The 17965-nt window shown below is 42.6% G+C and overlaps 1 protein-coding gene across 3 annotated transcripts in view; it reads left to right on the top strand.

Moving 5' to 3' along the window:
- pak4 (p21 protein (Cdc42/Rac)-activated kinase 4) overlaps nt 1–11878 on the top strand; it is a 51177-nt gene extending 39299 nt beyond the window's left edge. For all 3 annotated transcript variants that reach the window (XM_083772981.1, XM_083772980.1, XM_083772982.1), the window contains exons 6-11: nt 3220–3699; nt 4439–4572; nt 5816–5942; nt 8480–8605; nt 8743–8877; nt 10140–11878. In XM_083772981.1, the coding sequence (XP_083629107.1) occupies nt 3220–3699; nt 4439–4572; nt 5816–5942; nt 8480–8605; nt 8743–8877; nt 10140–10295 (1158 nt within the window). In that variant the 3' untranslated portion in view covers nt 10296–11878. The remainder of the gene's footprint in view (nt 1–3219; nt 3700–4438; nt 4573–5815; nt 5943–8479; nt 8606–8742; nt 8878–10139) is intronic.
- The last annotated feature ends 6087 nt before the right edge of the window (nt 11879–17965 follow it).

The following is a 17965-nucleotide window of genomic DNA, read 5'->3' as shown; positions in this document are numbered from 1 at the left end:
TCCCGCCGAGCAGGTGTTCAACATTGCTTTGAAAACCACCTCCATTCCGACTGCTGCCAAAAAGGTCTGTAATGTCTGACCTCAATGACTACCACCCTGTAACACTGAACCCATCACTATGAAGTGCTTTAAGTGGCTAGTCCTTGACATCATCAAATCCAGTCTTCCCGCCTCACTTGACCTCATGCCGTTTTGCGTATCGCTCAAATAGTTCCATTGAGGATGCATTCTCACATGCCCTCCATCTGGCCTTAACTTATTTGGGCCAGAAAAACACACGAATGCTCTTCATGCACTTCAGGTTTTAATTCCGTCATCAGCAGCTAATAGGAAAGCTCAATCGTCTGGTACTCAACACCACCCTCTGTAACTGGATCCTGGATCTCCTGACCAGCAGGCCCCAGGCGGTACGGATTGGCACCAGCAGTTCTAGCACACTGGTTCTGAACAACAGCCATCCCTAGGGCTGTGCACTCACTCAGCCCCCTTCTGTTCACACTACGGACCCCACAACAAACCACATCACTACGACACTAAGGCTGTACCCTAGCCCTGTTTTTAGGATTCCAACTTCGGCAGGAACTTTCGAGCGAACATCCAACATGATTAGCGCAGCGCTGAAGAGAGCGCAGCTCCCTTTCTTTATCAATCTCTCTCGTCTCTCCCACACACACACAGAGCGTTAAGTGCCAAGCCGACCCTCAAAATAACAATTTTCTCTGCGGCTCCGCCACGTAATGACGAGCGGCCGTGTGTGTGTCCTCTCTGTAAGCTTGCTGGCAGGCAGCTAAAACGAGAGTGTAGCTTGCTCGTTAGCTGTCTCCCTTTCATTAATTTGTTCCACCTGTGTAGGCTACTCTCAGAAGCGCATTGAGTGTGTGTGTGTCTCTTCTGCTGTCATGCAGGACTTTCAAATTATTTTAAACACGACATGAACATAGTACTCTTATTATGCATATCGCATTCTCACCGAGATATATTTCTGAGTAAAAAAAGATTATAATAATAATAAAAATAAAAAAAACGAATTGTTCAAGGCCATAAATTAAGATTCGAGTGCCAACCCTAACGAGCGAACATTCGAACCCTGAATGTTCGGGGACAGCCTTAGTTGACACCACTGTTGAATGGACCTCATCGGTGGCAGCAATGAAACATCCTACAGAGAGAAGGTGGAACAGCTGTCAGAGAACAACAATAATGTCTCTGAATGTCGACAAAACAACGTTGATTGTTGACTTTAGAAGGTCCAGCCCTGACTACTTCCTCACTGTGTACATCAAAGGGCTCTACAGTGGAAAGAATAAACTGCACCAAGTTGTGTACACATCATGGAGGACGTCTTCTAGACCCCCAACACCAGCTTTCTGGTCGGGAGATCCCAGCAACAACTGCACTTCCTGCGGTGGGTGACGCAGCAGGCCCCCCCAGCCCCTTTCCACATCTGTGTCTCTCTCCCTTCCATCCAAAAGATTGTCCACACATGCTCTGCTTGGAAGGCATCCAACATTGCGGGAGGACCTCTCGCACCTCTCACACATGCTTGTTGTCCCTCTGTCATCTGGCAGGAGGTTCAGGAGCATCCTCACAAACACTACCAGGCTGTGCAACAGCTTCTTCCCCAGGCTGTCAGAATGTTGAACTCAATGCTGCCTCCATCTTCTTGTCTCAACCTGGTCCCCACCCCACCAGTAAAACTAAGGGGACAACTTTTAGCTTTTTTGTCTCCACCAGCCGAAGACATGGGGAGAGCACTCCGTCCGTCCGTGTGTGTGTGTGTCCATCTGTCCGTCCGTCCGTTACCAGTTCATCTCTGGCACCATTAACCCGGTCGATGCTAAACTTTGCACACACACTCCCTGGATGCCAACGATGAACCTCTGCCCCAAATCTTCCAGAACGGCCTGTTATAGCGCCACCATAAGGCAGCTTTTCACCATTCTTACCTATAACTGCACTAATCTGCGTGAAACGTTGCATGCACACTCCCTAGAGGCCAAGGACAAACCTTTGACCTGCATTTTTTACATCTGCCTTTTATAGCGCCACCAGGAGGTCGACTTTTGTAAAACACATTTTTTGATTTTACTTCTCCAGATTTTGTCCAAAATCCCGCAAATCCTCACACAGATTCTCTATAGTCATGAGCTCAAGACCGATCTGTCCGATATTTCATATTCCATCCTAATTGGCTAACATTGGCTTTCAAAGTTTGCAGGATTGGCCTGCAAACTTCAAGAGCTTCAAATCATGAACACAGCGTGCAATTTACGTCACGCATTTTCTTACTAGGCTGAGGAATATATCCAACCCTTTTCACATTGGCCTGTTATAGCGCCACCAACAGGTAATGACAATTACCATCAAAGGCATAAGAACAAATGGCACCCTTTTCACATTGGCCTATTATAGCGCCACCAGGATGTCACAACCTGACCTGGCCTGTGCCCTGAGGCACTTTTTCTAGTTCTGCTATTATGTTATTTATTTATCTAAAAACATGGAAACTTTGCACATTGTACTTTGTTATTGTGCTTTTTTTTATTGATATGGTTTTTTTTTGTCTTGAGCGTCCACTCTTGACTCGAGTGTAGTTTTTAACCCATTCTGACCTGAGATCAGATTCATACGAGGTTTCCACTGGACACACGCTGGTCTGATGAACCCATTCTGACCTGAGATCAGATTCTAAAAATGTCAGTCGTTCTTCGATTCTTTTCAAAAATAGCAGACCTACAAGCTCGTATCGCGCCACTCGGTGGCGCGCTATGAGCTTGTAGATCTGCTATTTTTCAATAGCTAAAGCACGACATGATGCCAACACCAAAATGGATGCCCGCTCAGAATGGGTTAATGACCATAATGTCTAATTAAAGGTCATATGCTGTAGAGTTGGGACGTGCCTGGGATAGACATCAGCATAATGTAGCCCTAGCAGGAGTTCTAGCTAGACAGAAAGGCAGGTGAATTGATAGACTGACACGTAGATTATCTCTTACCACTTTGTTTACTACCTTGTTTGTGTTTAGCTGTGCTTGTAGTTACTTTCCCTAAAGGTTTACTGTCAGTGATACAGTAAGTGTTTCTGAGTGATAGCATGGTAATAAACAAATCCATAAGGATGTTGTTCAAATCCATAAAGATGTTGTTCCCTGTGCTGTGTGTGTGTGTGCTATCGGGATGCTTCTTTTGACCGCTCTCTCTCTTCTCCCGTTCCAGCCGGGCCGGCACCACGAAGGCCCGCCTCAAAACGGACCCTCGGCCGGCTCAACCCATGGCTCCTCTGCCTCCTCGAAACCCCCAGTGAGCCACCCGCACCCCCACCACACGTCGCACCCCACCCTGGGCCCCGCGCCCTCCCAGCAGCAGCAGCAGCATCCCCACACGCCGCACCCTGGCGTCCCTGCCCCTCGGCCTCCTCAAGGACCCCCTGCCTCGGCCCCGGGCCCCGCCGCTCCACCTCAGGGCCGCTCGCCACAGAGGGAGCCCCAGAGGGTGTCCCACGAGCAGTTCAGAGCGGCCCTGCAGATGGTGGTGGACCCGGGCGACCCGCGGACATACCTGGACCACTACATCAAGATAGGGGAGGGCTCCACGGGCATAGTGTGCATCGCCACAGTGAAGAGCACGGGCAAGCTGGTGGCGGTCAAAAAGATGGACCTGAGGAAGCAGCAGCGCAGAGAACTCCTCTTCAACGAGGTATGAGATTATGCAACTGTAATATCACAACTAGGACTGCGACTGTCAATTATCTTATCGGTAATTATTCCATTGATAGGGCTCCTCGAAAACTGATTGAATGATGTTTTCGGCACTGCACATCCCCGGGTCATATGGCACACACACACGCTCCGTCACACCACAAGTTATGCCAGGGACAGTTACAGTTTTTCGTGAATTAACCCATTCTGACCTGAGATCAGATTCATACGAGGTTTCCGCCGGACACACACTGGTCTGATGAACCCATTCTGACCTGAGATCAGATTCTAAAAATGTCAGTCGCTCTTCGATTTTTCAAAAATAGCAGACCTACAAGCTCGTATCGCGCCACTCGGTGGCGCGATATGAGCTTGTAGATCTGCTATTTTTAAATAGCTAAAGCATAACATGATGCCAACACCAAAATGGGTGCCCGGTCAGAATGGGTTAATAGATAAGATGCCTTGACGTAGAGTAGACGTAAACATTTTTTGAGGGGCGCTAGCCCCTCCTATGCCCAGCTTTGTTGTGTACCCCATTAGCGATGATTTGATTGGCTGAGCAATGTGTGTACCCCATAACGATGATTTGATTGGCTGAACAGTACACAGAATGTATGATGATGAGAGCGTCCCTCACTTCACACCAGTGTGGATTAGTTTTACTCAATGCAGTGGCATAAATGTATTTTTGTTCTGTAATAATGACTCTGCTCATCGCCACGGTAACCAAACAGGTGGTGATCATGCGGGACTATCACCATGACAACGTGGTAGAGATGTACAACAGCTACCTGGTGGGAGACGAGCTCTGGGTGGTCATGGAGTTCCTGGAGGGAGGGGCCCTGACTGACATCGTCACTCACACCAGGTGAGTAGGCTTTGGGATCCTTGGGGATTTTAACCCATTCTGACCTGAGATCAGATTCATACGAGGTTTCCGCCGGACAAACACTGGGTCTGATGAACCCATTCTGACCTGAGATCAGATTCTAAAAAATGTCAGTCGTTCTTCGATTTTTCAAAAAATAGCAGACCTACAAGCTCGTATCGTGCCACTCGGTGGCGCGATATGAGCTTGTAGATCTGCTATTTTTAAATAGATAAAGCATAACATGATGCTGACACCAAAATGGGTGCCCGTTCAGAATGGGTTAACAAGATGAATTATTTGAATTATTTTAGTTTGTTTCGCTAACTGGTATAAGAATTACTGAGTAGCACTGCGTCTTGAGAGGAGATCTGTTTCTAAACTGCTTTACATCTCATTATTGTGGTGGCAACTGTGTAGCATGTTACCACCACAAGAGGGCAGTGTCTTTTCATGTTTTCACCATTGTTAAAACTACTACTGGTCCGTTGTGATCAGGGGGGCAGTCAGCCAGATATTTCGTGAAGCCTCATTTGAAATCGGTAGTTCATATAATGGCCTGTTGTGGTGCTGGACTGGACCCAAAAAGCCCCATAGCCCCATAGAGGCCCATGTATTTTGGCCCAACTTCACCTAGACTGTATTACCTTAATAAACATGGTCATGAATACTTTCTGCTTCCAGTCACTAGTTTAAAGTCTCATTTCTAATGTCATAATATTCTTTTTGGAAAATTATGGTCCCATTAATTAAAAAAATGACCATAAAGAAAAAAAAACATCGCGTATGTTCTGAGGGGCGTGGCTACCGTTACAGTCTATGATCGGGATTCCCCTCCCACTCGAGTCAAAATAAAAACCAACGGAGAAGAAGGGGGGAAGCCCCGCCTCGTTGTCTGGGCAGCCAATGGCCAGCTGGTCCAAAACGGAGCCAGCCAATGGCCAGCTGGTACCAAACGGATCTAGAAAGATGGCGACTTACATCAGGAATTACCATATTATTACAGGCTTCATTTTACGTTCATGTTAGACCCGGCGAACGCTTTGTCCATATTTTTTACAGTCTATGGTTGTGATTCAGCCAGTGCAGTGGTTCTCAAACCTTTTCATCTAAAGAACCCCCAAATGGATGGGTATTTGGCTACCTATAACATTACTGCTGTTATTTCTATCACACTGCTTATGACATCCCCCTGAGTATACAATGATCTCTTTTTCTCTCCACTCCATATCCCTCCCTCCAGGATGAATGAGGAGCAGATTGCTACGGTGTGTCTGTCTGTGCTGAAGGCTCTGTCCGTTCTCCACACCCAGGGAGTGATCCACAGAGACATCAAGAGTGACTCCATCCTTCTCACCCACGATGGGAGGGTATGTACCCCAACTGCAAGCCTGTACCCCTAATGCAGTCTACACTACATCCCTGTACCCCACGTCCTCTGTCGTACCCTAAATGCACTCCAAACTGCAACCCGGTACCCCAAATGCACTCCAAACTACAATCCTTGACTGTACCCAACATTCTCTGTCATACCCCAAATGCACTACAAACTACATCCCTGTACCCAACATTCTCTGTCATACCCCAAATGCACTACAAACTACAACTCTGTACCCCACGTTTGTGGTCGTACCCCAAATGCACTCCAAACTACAACCCTGTACCCCCCCGAGCACTAACTGCAGACATCCTACAAACTAATAACTAAGCAGGTGCTGTAGAGATATTGGGGTAGACCCCCAATATCTCTACACCTGCACCTGCTTATGCTGCAGTGAGCATCTACTGTGTTCTACAGAGACGTGGGTTTTTAAAACGAATATCCAAATGTAATTTTTGGACAATTCCGGCAGCACTAGAGCGTTCATGTGGTTAATACATGGCTTCACTGTGAGAGCTATAGGGGGAGAGCAACTGAGCCTGCACATACACACACGCCCCTATTTATCTGAATTTGAAGTTCTCTGAAGTGGGGTGGTAACCGCAAGCGTGACTCAGCTGGGTGCAGAGTCACGTTTACAGCTCATAGCAGACCTAACCTCAACAGCTGTGAGTGACCCAGCTGATGCTGAGCAAGTCGATATCTCAGAACAAGTCTTAACCCATTCTGACCTGAGATCAGATTCTAAAAATGTCTATTACATCTTGACAGTTTCATTATTAACCCATTCTGACCTGAGATCAGATTCTAAAAGTGTCTTCGATTTTTCAAAAATAGCAGACCTACAAGCTCGTATCGCGCCACTCGGTGGCGCGATATGAGCTTGTAGATCTGCTATTTTTAAATAGCTAAAGCACGACACGATGCTAACACCAAAATGGGTTCCCGTTCAGAATGGCAGAATGGGTTAATTCTAATTTGACTCAGAGTTATCAGAAACGCTGTCTTCAAAATCGGCTTATGGTGACCAACATTTAACAGTTTATCTTTACCTATATTCAAATTTGAAATGTATGTTGTCTGTGCGCATAGCGTGTGTATATATATCCTCCATTTCTCGTTTTTACGCTTTCATTTCCTCTTCTCCATTTGTGTCTGCAAGTGACATCAAAGAGTTCAGACACTGGTAATCTCTGTCTAGCTATACTTCCCATGCGAGGACAGGTTTTCTCAGAAATGTAAGATGGTGCCCAAACCCAGTGTTCCACGATTCACACCAGTCAGATTCAGTCAGTCTCGGCTGTTTAGATTTGCAGTATTGAATAATTTCAGCAGATATATGCAGCTTTTAACAGTTTGACTGCGGAAAACGATTTACCAGACTTTTAATCAACCCCCCTTCACTGCCGAGATTGTTGTATTACCTTTAGAGCATACGCTGAATTATTTGGGCTTTTAATCCGCGAAAATCGAGCGAAAAAAGCTTCCCCCGTTTGTTATGAACGGCCGGACCACCCGCCATCTTGGTACACCCGGAAGACGCAGCACAGGAGCCTCCTCCATGAGGCGTTGAACCCCATTCGTTTGCATTGGCCTCAATTTCCCAGAAGCCCTAGCAGCCCACAGCATGTGACGATTTCCGGTTTCATCATCCAAACAGATGCATCTACTCTCTTTCTCCGCGGCGAAGAAGGATTTTCTATTTATTTTTTACATTGCGGCGGATTAAACACATAAAACAAAAGTTGCGTATGTCCGATATGGCAGCGACATTAACCTGGAGTAATCCATTCAAAGCACGGAAACTGTTAACCTACCGTAATTGCTCCAATTGGAGAAAAAAAACCCCACTCAGAAGGTCTTTGCTTTTCCTCACTGATTTAGTTTACATGCAATAATATTAGTCTGTTCTGTTTGCCTTTTTCCTTTTAGGAGAAGCTTCTTTCATGAGCCCTATTGGGCGTCTAACCTCTCCTGCACACTTGCTTGTTTGTTTATGTACAGTATATGTATTTCTGTAATTAACATTTGCTTGTGCTAAGAAATAAAATAAACTCGGCTCAAACTCGGCAGTTGGTCTAACAGCGATTCAGTATTAATTGCGACCGAAGGTCGCAGGTAACCACCGAGTGGCGCGATACGAGCTTGTAGGTCTGCTATTTTTTGAAAAATCGAAGAACGACTGACATTTTTTAAATCTGATCTCAGGTCAGAATGGGTTTAATCAGACCAGTGTGTGTCCAGTGGAAACCTCGTATGAATCTGATCTCAGGTCAGAATGGGTTAATGTGAGATAAAAAATAAAATTCCACATAATGTCCTCCTAGTGATACTAAGGAGAATATTCTGTTTCTGAAATCTCTCTCTCTGTCCATTTTGAACTCCTTACAACCCTATTCTTCTTCTTTCATCCTCCTTTCCCACCACACCCTCCTTTCAACCACTTCTTACCTCCTTCTGCCTCCATCTCTCTCTCACTCCATCTCTCCATCTATTCCACCTTCCCCCCCATCTGTCCATCTACAGGTGAAGCTGTCAGACTTTGGCTTCTGTGCCCAGGTTTCTAAAGAGGTACAGAGGAGAAAGTCTCTGGTGGGAACGCCCTATTGGATGGCACCAGAACTCATCTCCAGACTGCCCTATGGTCCAGAGGTAACACACGCATGCACAGTACACCCCCCACAAGATCTTTAGACCACACAAGGACACATTCTGACGTTCCTGTGTGTTTTGTAAAGCCATGATGGTTGAACTCTGACACAACACCCCCTCCCCCCCCTCATGTCCAGGTGGACATCTGGTCTCTGGGCGTCATGGTCATTGAGATGGTGGACGGCGAGCCGCCGTACTTCAACGAGCCGCCACTCAAAGCCATGAAGATGATCAGAGACAACCTGCCACCAAAACTCAAGAACCTACACAAGGTGCGACAAGCGGAAACACAGACACTTTTCATTCATTGATTGATTGATTGAAAACGGGAAGGATAAAAGGATAACACAAAAGCCCCCGGGGGGGGGGGGGGGGGGGATTGTTTCCATTGTGCTGCGACTTGTGAGTTTATAGATCAGCTATTTTTGGTGCACGACTTTTTGGTGCAAGTATAAATCCCTCTTTAGAGTCGTAAGTTGTAAAGTGAGTTGCGTTAATTACAAAATAGAATATCTTAATATACTCATTTGGAGGGAACACTGGAACGGCTTGGACTACTTTTTTATTAACCCATTCTGACCTGAGATCAGATTCATACGAGGTTTCCACTGGACACACACTGGTCTGATTAACCCATTCTGACCTGAGATCAGATTCTAAAAATGTCAGTCGTTCTTCGATTTTTCAAAAAATAGCAGACCTACAAGCTCGTATCGCGCCACTCGGTGGCGCGATATGAGCTTGTAGATCTGCTATTTTTCAATAGCTAAAGCATAACATGATGCTGACACCAAAATGGGTGCCCGGTCAGAATGGGACCCCTTTTGGTGTTAGCGTTATGTTATGCTTTATCTATTGAAAAATAGCAGATCTACAAGCTCATAGCGCGCCACCGAGCTTGTAGGTCTGCTATTTTTTTTAAATCGAAGAACCACTGACATGGAAACATAGCTTTTTCAGAAAACTGTCAGGATGTAGAAGACATTGGTAGAATCTGATTTCAGGTCAAAATGGGTTAATAAAGGTACTTTTGTATTAATAAAAGTGCTAATAAAACAAGTTAGACTGACACTTGGATGTTACTACATCTTCCTCAGAATCATGACACTGAGAAAGATGTGCTGTCTTATTAGCATTTGTCTTAAAAAGGCTGCTCCGAGCTCCGCTGTGTTCTTACATGTTTTCTGTCGCCGTGTCCTACTCCTGTGGCGCACTGGACCTGCCTTAACCCATTCTGACCTGAGATCAGATTCATACGAGGTTTCCACTGGACACACACTGGTCTGATTAACCCATTCTGACCTGAGATCAGATTCTAAAAATGTCAGTCGTTCTTCGATTTAAAAAGAAATAGCAGACCTACAAGCTCGTATCGCGCCACTCGGTGGCGCGATATGAGCTTGTAGATCTGCTATTTTTCAATAGATAAAGCATAACATGATGCTAACACCAAAATGGGTGCCCGTTCAGAATGGGTTAAAGAACTCCCTTTCTTCTCAACTAATTAGGAGGGCTTTCTTCCTCTCTTCCTCAGGTGTCTCCTCTCCTCAAGGGCTTCCTGGACAGGTTGTTGGTTCGAGACCCCGCCCAGCGGGCCCCGGCCAACGAGCTTCTCAAACACCCCTTCCTGAGCAAGGCGGGCCCGCCCTCCTGCATCGTCCCGCTGATGAGACAGAACAGAATGAGATGAGACGCCATTAAGGCCTCCGGACACTAGAGGGCAGTGTCTCCGAGTTCACACGGAAGAGAAGAATAATCCCTGCATACACACGAGAGTGGAGGTGTTCGCCGCCTCTTTGCTGAAGCAGTGGCAAAACGCGGAGTGGAGTGTCAGCGGGGATTTCCTTCTGTGGAGTCAGGAGAACACTTACAAAAAGTAGTACAGTGCGAGCTCTTGAAGTGCAGATTTCAAACTCGGGTGTTCTAGGATTATTTTTTATCTTGTGTCAATTGCTGACAGTGGGGTCTGTATTCTCTGTACGAGAGTTGTGTGTGCGTGTGTGCGCGTGTGTGTGTGTGTGTGTGTGTGTGTGTGTGTGTGTGTGTGCACTCAACAAAATGTTAGTGTGACTTACCAACACTGTTGATGACAGTGTGTTCTGGACCCTCTGCCCCAATGTGCACACAATTGTGCAGACTCAACTCCCAACTGTGGGAAGGGAAGCAGGGTCGGAATCCACAGAGAAGCCACTGGCTGCCTATTTGATTGATTTTAACTAATTTTGGTCAACTTTCTTTTTTTGCCGAAGACCTTTCTGGAAAGAAAAAGAAGAAAAAGATCCCTATGGCTATCTTATGTACCATTTGCATTACCTGGATTTGAACTTTGGACTGTTTCTTTGCATCCCTTTTGGATGCGTTTATTTGAGCCGGGAGCTGGCAAGCCGATTGGCTGATTCAGCGATATGCAGCGGCCTACAAACCTAGCTGTGTTGGACGGTGCAAAAAGCCACGCTTCCCTCGTTACAAAGACCTCTGGAAGAACAGACCCCAGATCTGCAGACAACCGGAACTTACTACTGAAGGACAACCTCACTGGTTTCAGAAAGGAGTCATATGGACCTTTTTGTATCCATAGCAACACTAGTTTCCCGTTAACAGACATCCACTAATTCACAAGGTAAACACTGGAGTTGATTTATCTTTTAATAGATTATTCTTTTCATTCTTTTAACCTTTTTATTTTCCTGTGTAAGTATACTGAACATAGAGAGTTATATCAGTTATGTTGTTCTATTATCTCTATTTTGTGAATTTATTATTTTCTAATTATTTCCCTGCTCTATACAGTGAGATCTAATGATTTTTTTTAAAGCACTGTCGAAGAGAGATAGAAGCTGCACTCCTGGTTGATTCAACACGTGAAAAATGGAATTAGACGTTTTACTTTGTTTTTTGATTGTTATTTTGTGTGGGTATTTGTAAAATTTTAGAAGAGTCCAGATGAAATATTTGAGCTTTTAACTCAAATGTCGATGTTTTAAGGTGTCATGGTCAAGAGAGCCGTGAGACGGACATTTACATCGACTGATCCAGAATACAAAAACACAAGATGAAAGTGAGAAAAGGGTCATCTCCAGTTAGACACCAACTCCTGAAAAAGAAATGGAACGAATCACATCCCTGTTTATTTTAACTGTAACCTTTGGCGCATTAGGTTGAATCCCATGTCACCTTAATTTATTTCCCATTCACCATGTACTCTTCTCACTGACATGAAGTGGGTTCAGCCAGGCACACTACAGAACTAAGGCATTTTGTCTGAGAGTTAAAGGACATTGGCCTCTCTAATACTGTAATTCAGTCTTCATTCTATGTTAACTAACTTTATGCTCTCACATACTGTTAGCCACCAGTACAAGCACCAGTCTGCAAACACCTTTAGTGATTGATCAGTTGCTAATGTGAGGAAGGGCTCTTTCTGTGTTTCTGATGTTCACCAGATAACATATTCATCCAAATTCACTTTACTGCACACTGTCACAATTTTAAGTGATCATTTAGACACAAGACAAGACCCATTTCCACGATTTTGGTAAATCCAAACCATGCAGATAAATGGCCTTTTCCAAATCTTGTTTATCTGCAACATGTGAGCCTGTGTGCTGCGGATTGTGTGAATGTACAGACACACTTCAGAATACAGACATTGTTACAGCCAGATCAACTCTTGACCACAACAGGTGTTCATACAATGAAAATGCACACGTGGCCTTTTAGCCATGACCCTCTGCTGTATTGTATTTGGAAATAATGCCTAGTGTTTGATTTAATGTGTTTGGAGTACCAAACGGGTGGGGATTAGCACACCAGGACAGGCCAGATGGTGGCAGATAAAAAATTGTCGATAGTCGCAGAAAAGTATTTTTCTGTGATTGTCTTAAAGTCCTGGCACTTGCTGTACAGTGTACACTGTATGCGCCCAACCTATCTGTGGAAAAAAAATCAACATTGTGACCCTATTCTGGATTTTCGAAAAAAGCTTTTGCTATGCAGCTTGTCAAGTTGTAAAAGAACTGTTACATTACCATGGAACAGTATACTTATTTCTTAAGCTGCACAGTGTAGCAATGATAGGAGTCGGTTGTCAATTACACACAAGGTGAAATAATGTTAAAGGCAACTACTTTACTCCCAAGTTCTAGACCTCAGTTTCCATTCCTCTGAAATCTTTCTGTTAATTTGTCTATACCAGAACAAGCCAGATTAAGTGGGCAACAGCTCCATTTGAAAGTCAATAAAGCATCCGTTGCTATTCTGTGATCAACAATTTACTTTTAACTAATCTGTGCCAATGCATTTAACCCCAATAGAAATGTACAGTACCATGCAGGTTTAAATCTATAGAATAATTGGTTTTACCCATGTCAGCAAACATTGCAGCAGCTTTTGTAAGTACCACAATTACTATAAATCAATTAATATAAAAATACAAAGAGTAGGCAAACTTATGTCCCTATATACAATACAGTACTTTACATACATACTGTAGCACATGATGCCCACTAAGAATACAACTACCACTAATGTGTGCACAGGGATGTCATTTGACTATGAAAATTTACTTTTTTTAATCAGTTTTGATTGAAATGAGAGTGAATTGATTATCCTTAACGAGGACAAATGACAACCAAAGACAATGAAGCCTTAAGTTGGTTTATACCAAGCATGTTCTCAGTAGAGCTGTGCTTGATCAAAAGTAGACTTGCTAATAGGTTGCTATGTTAACTAGTGATCCAGCCATTTTATATCATGATGTTTTACTTGCATTTGCATAAGCTCCTCATACAAAACGTAATTAGACATTACACATGGTTTTAAACTGCTGTGTGAAAGTAAATTCTACTGCTATTTTTTTTTAATTGCCAACTCAAAAATCTAAAATGACACTTTCCCGGTTTTAATAGGGTAATCTGTAAACGCAGTACAGGCTATTGTCTTCAGGCTAGAATGAAATTCTACAACCGTGTGTAATGAATACTGTTATGGGTGATTCCGCACACCATTAAATAGCCAATCTTCAAGCTGACAATGCATTGCAGCATGACATAAGCTTGGAGATCTGCTATTTTCAGTGTGCGACACAGCTCACAACCAAGGGACAAGTTCCTCTGTGTGGTCTGATAGTGCACTACTGTCTTATAGTCCAAGTTGAGTCAGTGCCTGCATAACTATAGGTTGGATTCAGTTAGTTTACTTTTAAATTTAAATTGTAATGAGTCATTTGTACTTTTATGTTAGAGGACATTTGACATTGCTACATAAGGTACACTACTTTTCAAACATAATGCCCCACATGGATCTTTGTAGCCGTGGAAGAGGAGAGATTCTAACTCTAAATCCAGTTGATTTGCATCATGTCCACTACAGAATGTTTATCCAGACAGCATGGAGAGAGGAGAAACACTAGGGATTCCACCAGGCGCCCTGTTTTTTCCCCCTGGATTGTCCCAGTTTCAAGCTGTCTCGAGTACATGACAAATATCTCTGAAACACTAAAGATTTTCCTGTTTTCTGCCACAATTAAAATGATAATTGTTGCATTGACGTTGCCGTTTATCATTCTCTGTTCATGTATACCTAACTAGTCAGAAAACATGAACAATGCATTATGTATCTGAATTCAACGCTTGTGTATGTCAAGTACTGTATAAACACTGATACTGTATGACGGTTTGGAGAAAAACAGACACATGTAGCCCATGTCACTCTTTCAAACTTAAAATCAAAGCATCTGAATGAGTATCTGTTTGACAATCACTAATAGTTTAAGTCCATTTGTTTTGTGAGATTATTATTGCATACAAGTCACTCTAATTTCCAATTTACTTACATTGGAGAGGATTTATCACAAGCAAGCTGCCAAATGTGAAGATAAATTCCTTTTTTAAATTATTTAGATGGACGTTCTTTTCTAGTTCTAGTTTCATGCTTAATGATGGCACATAAGGTGACCAATATGCTTAGCATTCCTTCCTTACTGTAGCAATAAGCACAGACACCATGTCATCTGTTTTTATTGACGCAAACACTCAACAGAATTTGATTTTTCATTCCAAAAGGACTCATTTTTGTACCAATTTTGGGGACAAATAAAATAAGAAAAAGGCCTTAAAGTTAACAACTGCAATAATATTCCACAGTGAGCCTAACTGATATCAACAATACATTTGTTATCGTAGATATCCGTTTTAGTTTTTTTGTTTTTCGATTGTGAATATCTGCATTTTGGAATGAAACTTTCTAGCACTAATGTGAAAATTCAAACTTCATTCTGCTGGTGAGTGACTTTACATTCCTGTTGATGGCACTGTACTGGATGTCCTAACCAGGTACTGTACTGTACTGTACTGTACTGTACTGTACTGTACTGGATGTCCTAACCAGGTAGAAGTTGGTCTGAGCATACATGTTCTTAGCTGTACTTCTGTGTATCGGTGTGTGTGTTTCTGCCTTAACATTCACATCAGTTCCTTAGTTGATACTGATTCCAATGGGATTTTACACTGACTGTTAACAACAAAAGAACAATTTGGTGATGCGTTACACATCTGCATAAGACCTGAGCAACATTCCTACTTGAACACATCTCGGATATTTGAAAAATATTGGTTTGATGTTTGTTTATCAAGGTGGCAGTTGTTCATGCCTGACAAGGTACCTCAGGTTTTTTTATATAGTTGAGATCACTTCAAAAACTGAATTTCCATTGGTTATTGAGTGCCTCAAAGATTTACTTCCTCTGATCAATTGTTTTTCAGTCACACGATGCCTTGCATTGAGAGGGTATTTCATGAAGCATGATTTACCATTTAGTCAGATGACTGCTAACATGGACTGTGCCAGTGATTGAATTATCCTAATCATTTGCCAAATTAAACCCGGCTATACACAATGTCTGTCAGTACAGCAAGTAATTTAACACCTAAATGAAACGGACCCATTTAACATCTACATATGACAGGTCAAAAATGTAAAGGGTAGTTGTTTTCTCCCCACTTTTTCCTAGGCTACTTAACCTAGAGTCAGACAAACTCATGGTAGATGCCTTTTTTGGTTTTGGCATGTAGCTAGATTAAAAATCCTAGTGTAATGCTAACTATAATTTAGAACCATTTAAAAACGTACATTCATATTAATCTAATGTCACTGTTCGCTACAAAACAAATGAGTAAATTACGATGGGTAATTTATTTACATCTTTGGAGAACTTTTAAGAGGTGCATTTCCCTACTTTTGAGAGAAGCTGCTACTTGATGTCTAGTAATTCTGCGGACAATTAAGGGATTCATGATTATCTAGTGTCTGTTTCTGGGTAGGTAGGACAAAAATAGTGAAATTCACCCCCAAAAAAGTCTACTAACCAGTAACCACTGTAACCAGCCACCCTACACAGAAAATCTAATTATGTACGGAAAAAAAAGAATTATTCCTATAGTATAGTGACTTTTCTTCTTCTCCTCTTGTGTTATTGCTGATTTTATCGATCTGTTTCAGTATTGACCGATTGTTTTATCCGTTTTATAGCACCCACAGCATTTTCTTTTTGTAAATTTCACTGATATTGTAAAAACAAAAAAGATTCACTTTGCAAATGTTCCTCTTTTTGCAAATACAGTTTGTTTCTAAAATGTGTGAATTGTTTCTGAGCTTACTTAACCACCTTATGAATGATTAACATTATTTGTTCTGTATGCGTTTTCATTCTTTTTTGTATAGGTTTTATACAAGGACAGGACACACATCCATAAAGCCATAGTCACTTCCAGATGTGCTAAATTGAGTTTCAGTATTGTTTGCTAGCAAGCTTTTAGTAGCTACCCTGGAGCTGACTATAAATGCAGGGTTACATGCATTTTTTCTGTAGGACAGGAAACTTTACATTCTCAACATTGAACTACTAACTACTATAAGTTGTGTGGAAATCAGTGGCGTGCACAGATATACACTAGGGGGTGCTAGAGCACCCCCTACCCTTTTGGCAATTTTGCTCATAAAAATAAATAAAAGGTTGTTTTTTTTTTCTTAATTTGTAGTGTGTGGACCATGCGGTGACATTGATCAAATCTTGATTAAAAAAAAATAAAAAACGCTTCTACTATATTATTTAGGCCCCCACAATCTAAATCTATATGTTTCTATGTCAGTGGTTCTTCGATTAAAAAGAAAATAGCAGACCTACAAGCTTGTAGATCTGCTATTTTTCAATAGGTAAAGCACCAAAATGGGTTCCCGCACCAAAATGCGCTGCACAAGGTGCCCTTTTTTTCACTTGAGCACCTGCCCCTCTAAATGTCTGTGCACGCCACTGGTGGAAATAATAACCCCCCCCCCCCCCCTTCTGTTTAGCCTAGAACTGCAGGTGTAGAACTTGTCATGTGATCTGTGACAAAGAAGTTAACTGTAGCAAAGAAGAATAAAGTTTAATGTTGACAGAGGGTTAATAACTATAAGTATAGTGCAGTGAACTACATGTGTTGAGTTATTTATTTGTCTCAAAGGTCAAATCAACCTCCATGATTTCCGGGAATGAACAGATACACTTGGTGCAATGTAATTACATAATGTGGCCTATACTGATTACCCATTTTATCAGCTTGATTACATGATTGCATAGCTGCACTTTTTTTATTTCTCAGAAGAGATTATTAACTTGTGTGACAGTGTGGGTCATGGAAAGATCATGGTCAGGTTAAAAATCAACACACACTTTATACCCTAGGGGTGCATATTGTGAATGATTATGACTTTTTTTAACATAATTATAATATATAATGTTCTCTTTGCTTCTTTATTTTACAGGCTGTATTTCTTATTCTTAGCTTAATTTGGGTCAGGGTACCTTAGTGGCTATCAGCCACTGGTTTATTAACCAGGCTAATCAGCCACTACCAGATTTACCACACTGGTCAGTCATCACAACTGACCCACCCTGCCTGACCTCTACAACACTAATGGTCACTTGGTCAGCCATCACCTTGTCATTAGCAGAACAGACTATTCTGAGTTTACATCAGCATGTTCACATCATAGGAATACATTACCATTTTTTCTAATATTACATTCATAACATTTTGGACAAAATAGTCAATTTTACATGGATGTGCCCACTATCATGTAGGCCCCGCCTATGCATGTATTCAGTGGCGTGACATTTAGAGGGGCAGGTGCTCAAGTGAAAAAAAGGGCACCTTGTGCAGCGCATTTTGGTGCTTAAGCTATTGAAAAATAGCAGATCTAGGTGGCGCGCTACGAGCTTGTAGGTCTGCTATTTTATTTATTTATCGAAGAACCAGTGCACTGACATAGAAACATATAGCTTTAGATTGTGGGGGCCTAAATAATATAGTAGAAGCGTTT

This window comes from Protomyctophum parallelum, assembly GCF_964188405.1.
Source record: "Protomyctophum parallelum genome assembly, chromosome: 9".
NCBI classification, from domain to species: domain Eukaryota; kingdom Metazoa; phylum Chordata; class Actinopteri; order Myctophiformes; family Myctophidae; genus Protomyctophum; species Protomyctophum parallelum.
This window is presented reverse-complemented; position numbering and strand designations above follow the sequence as displayed.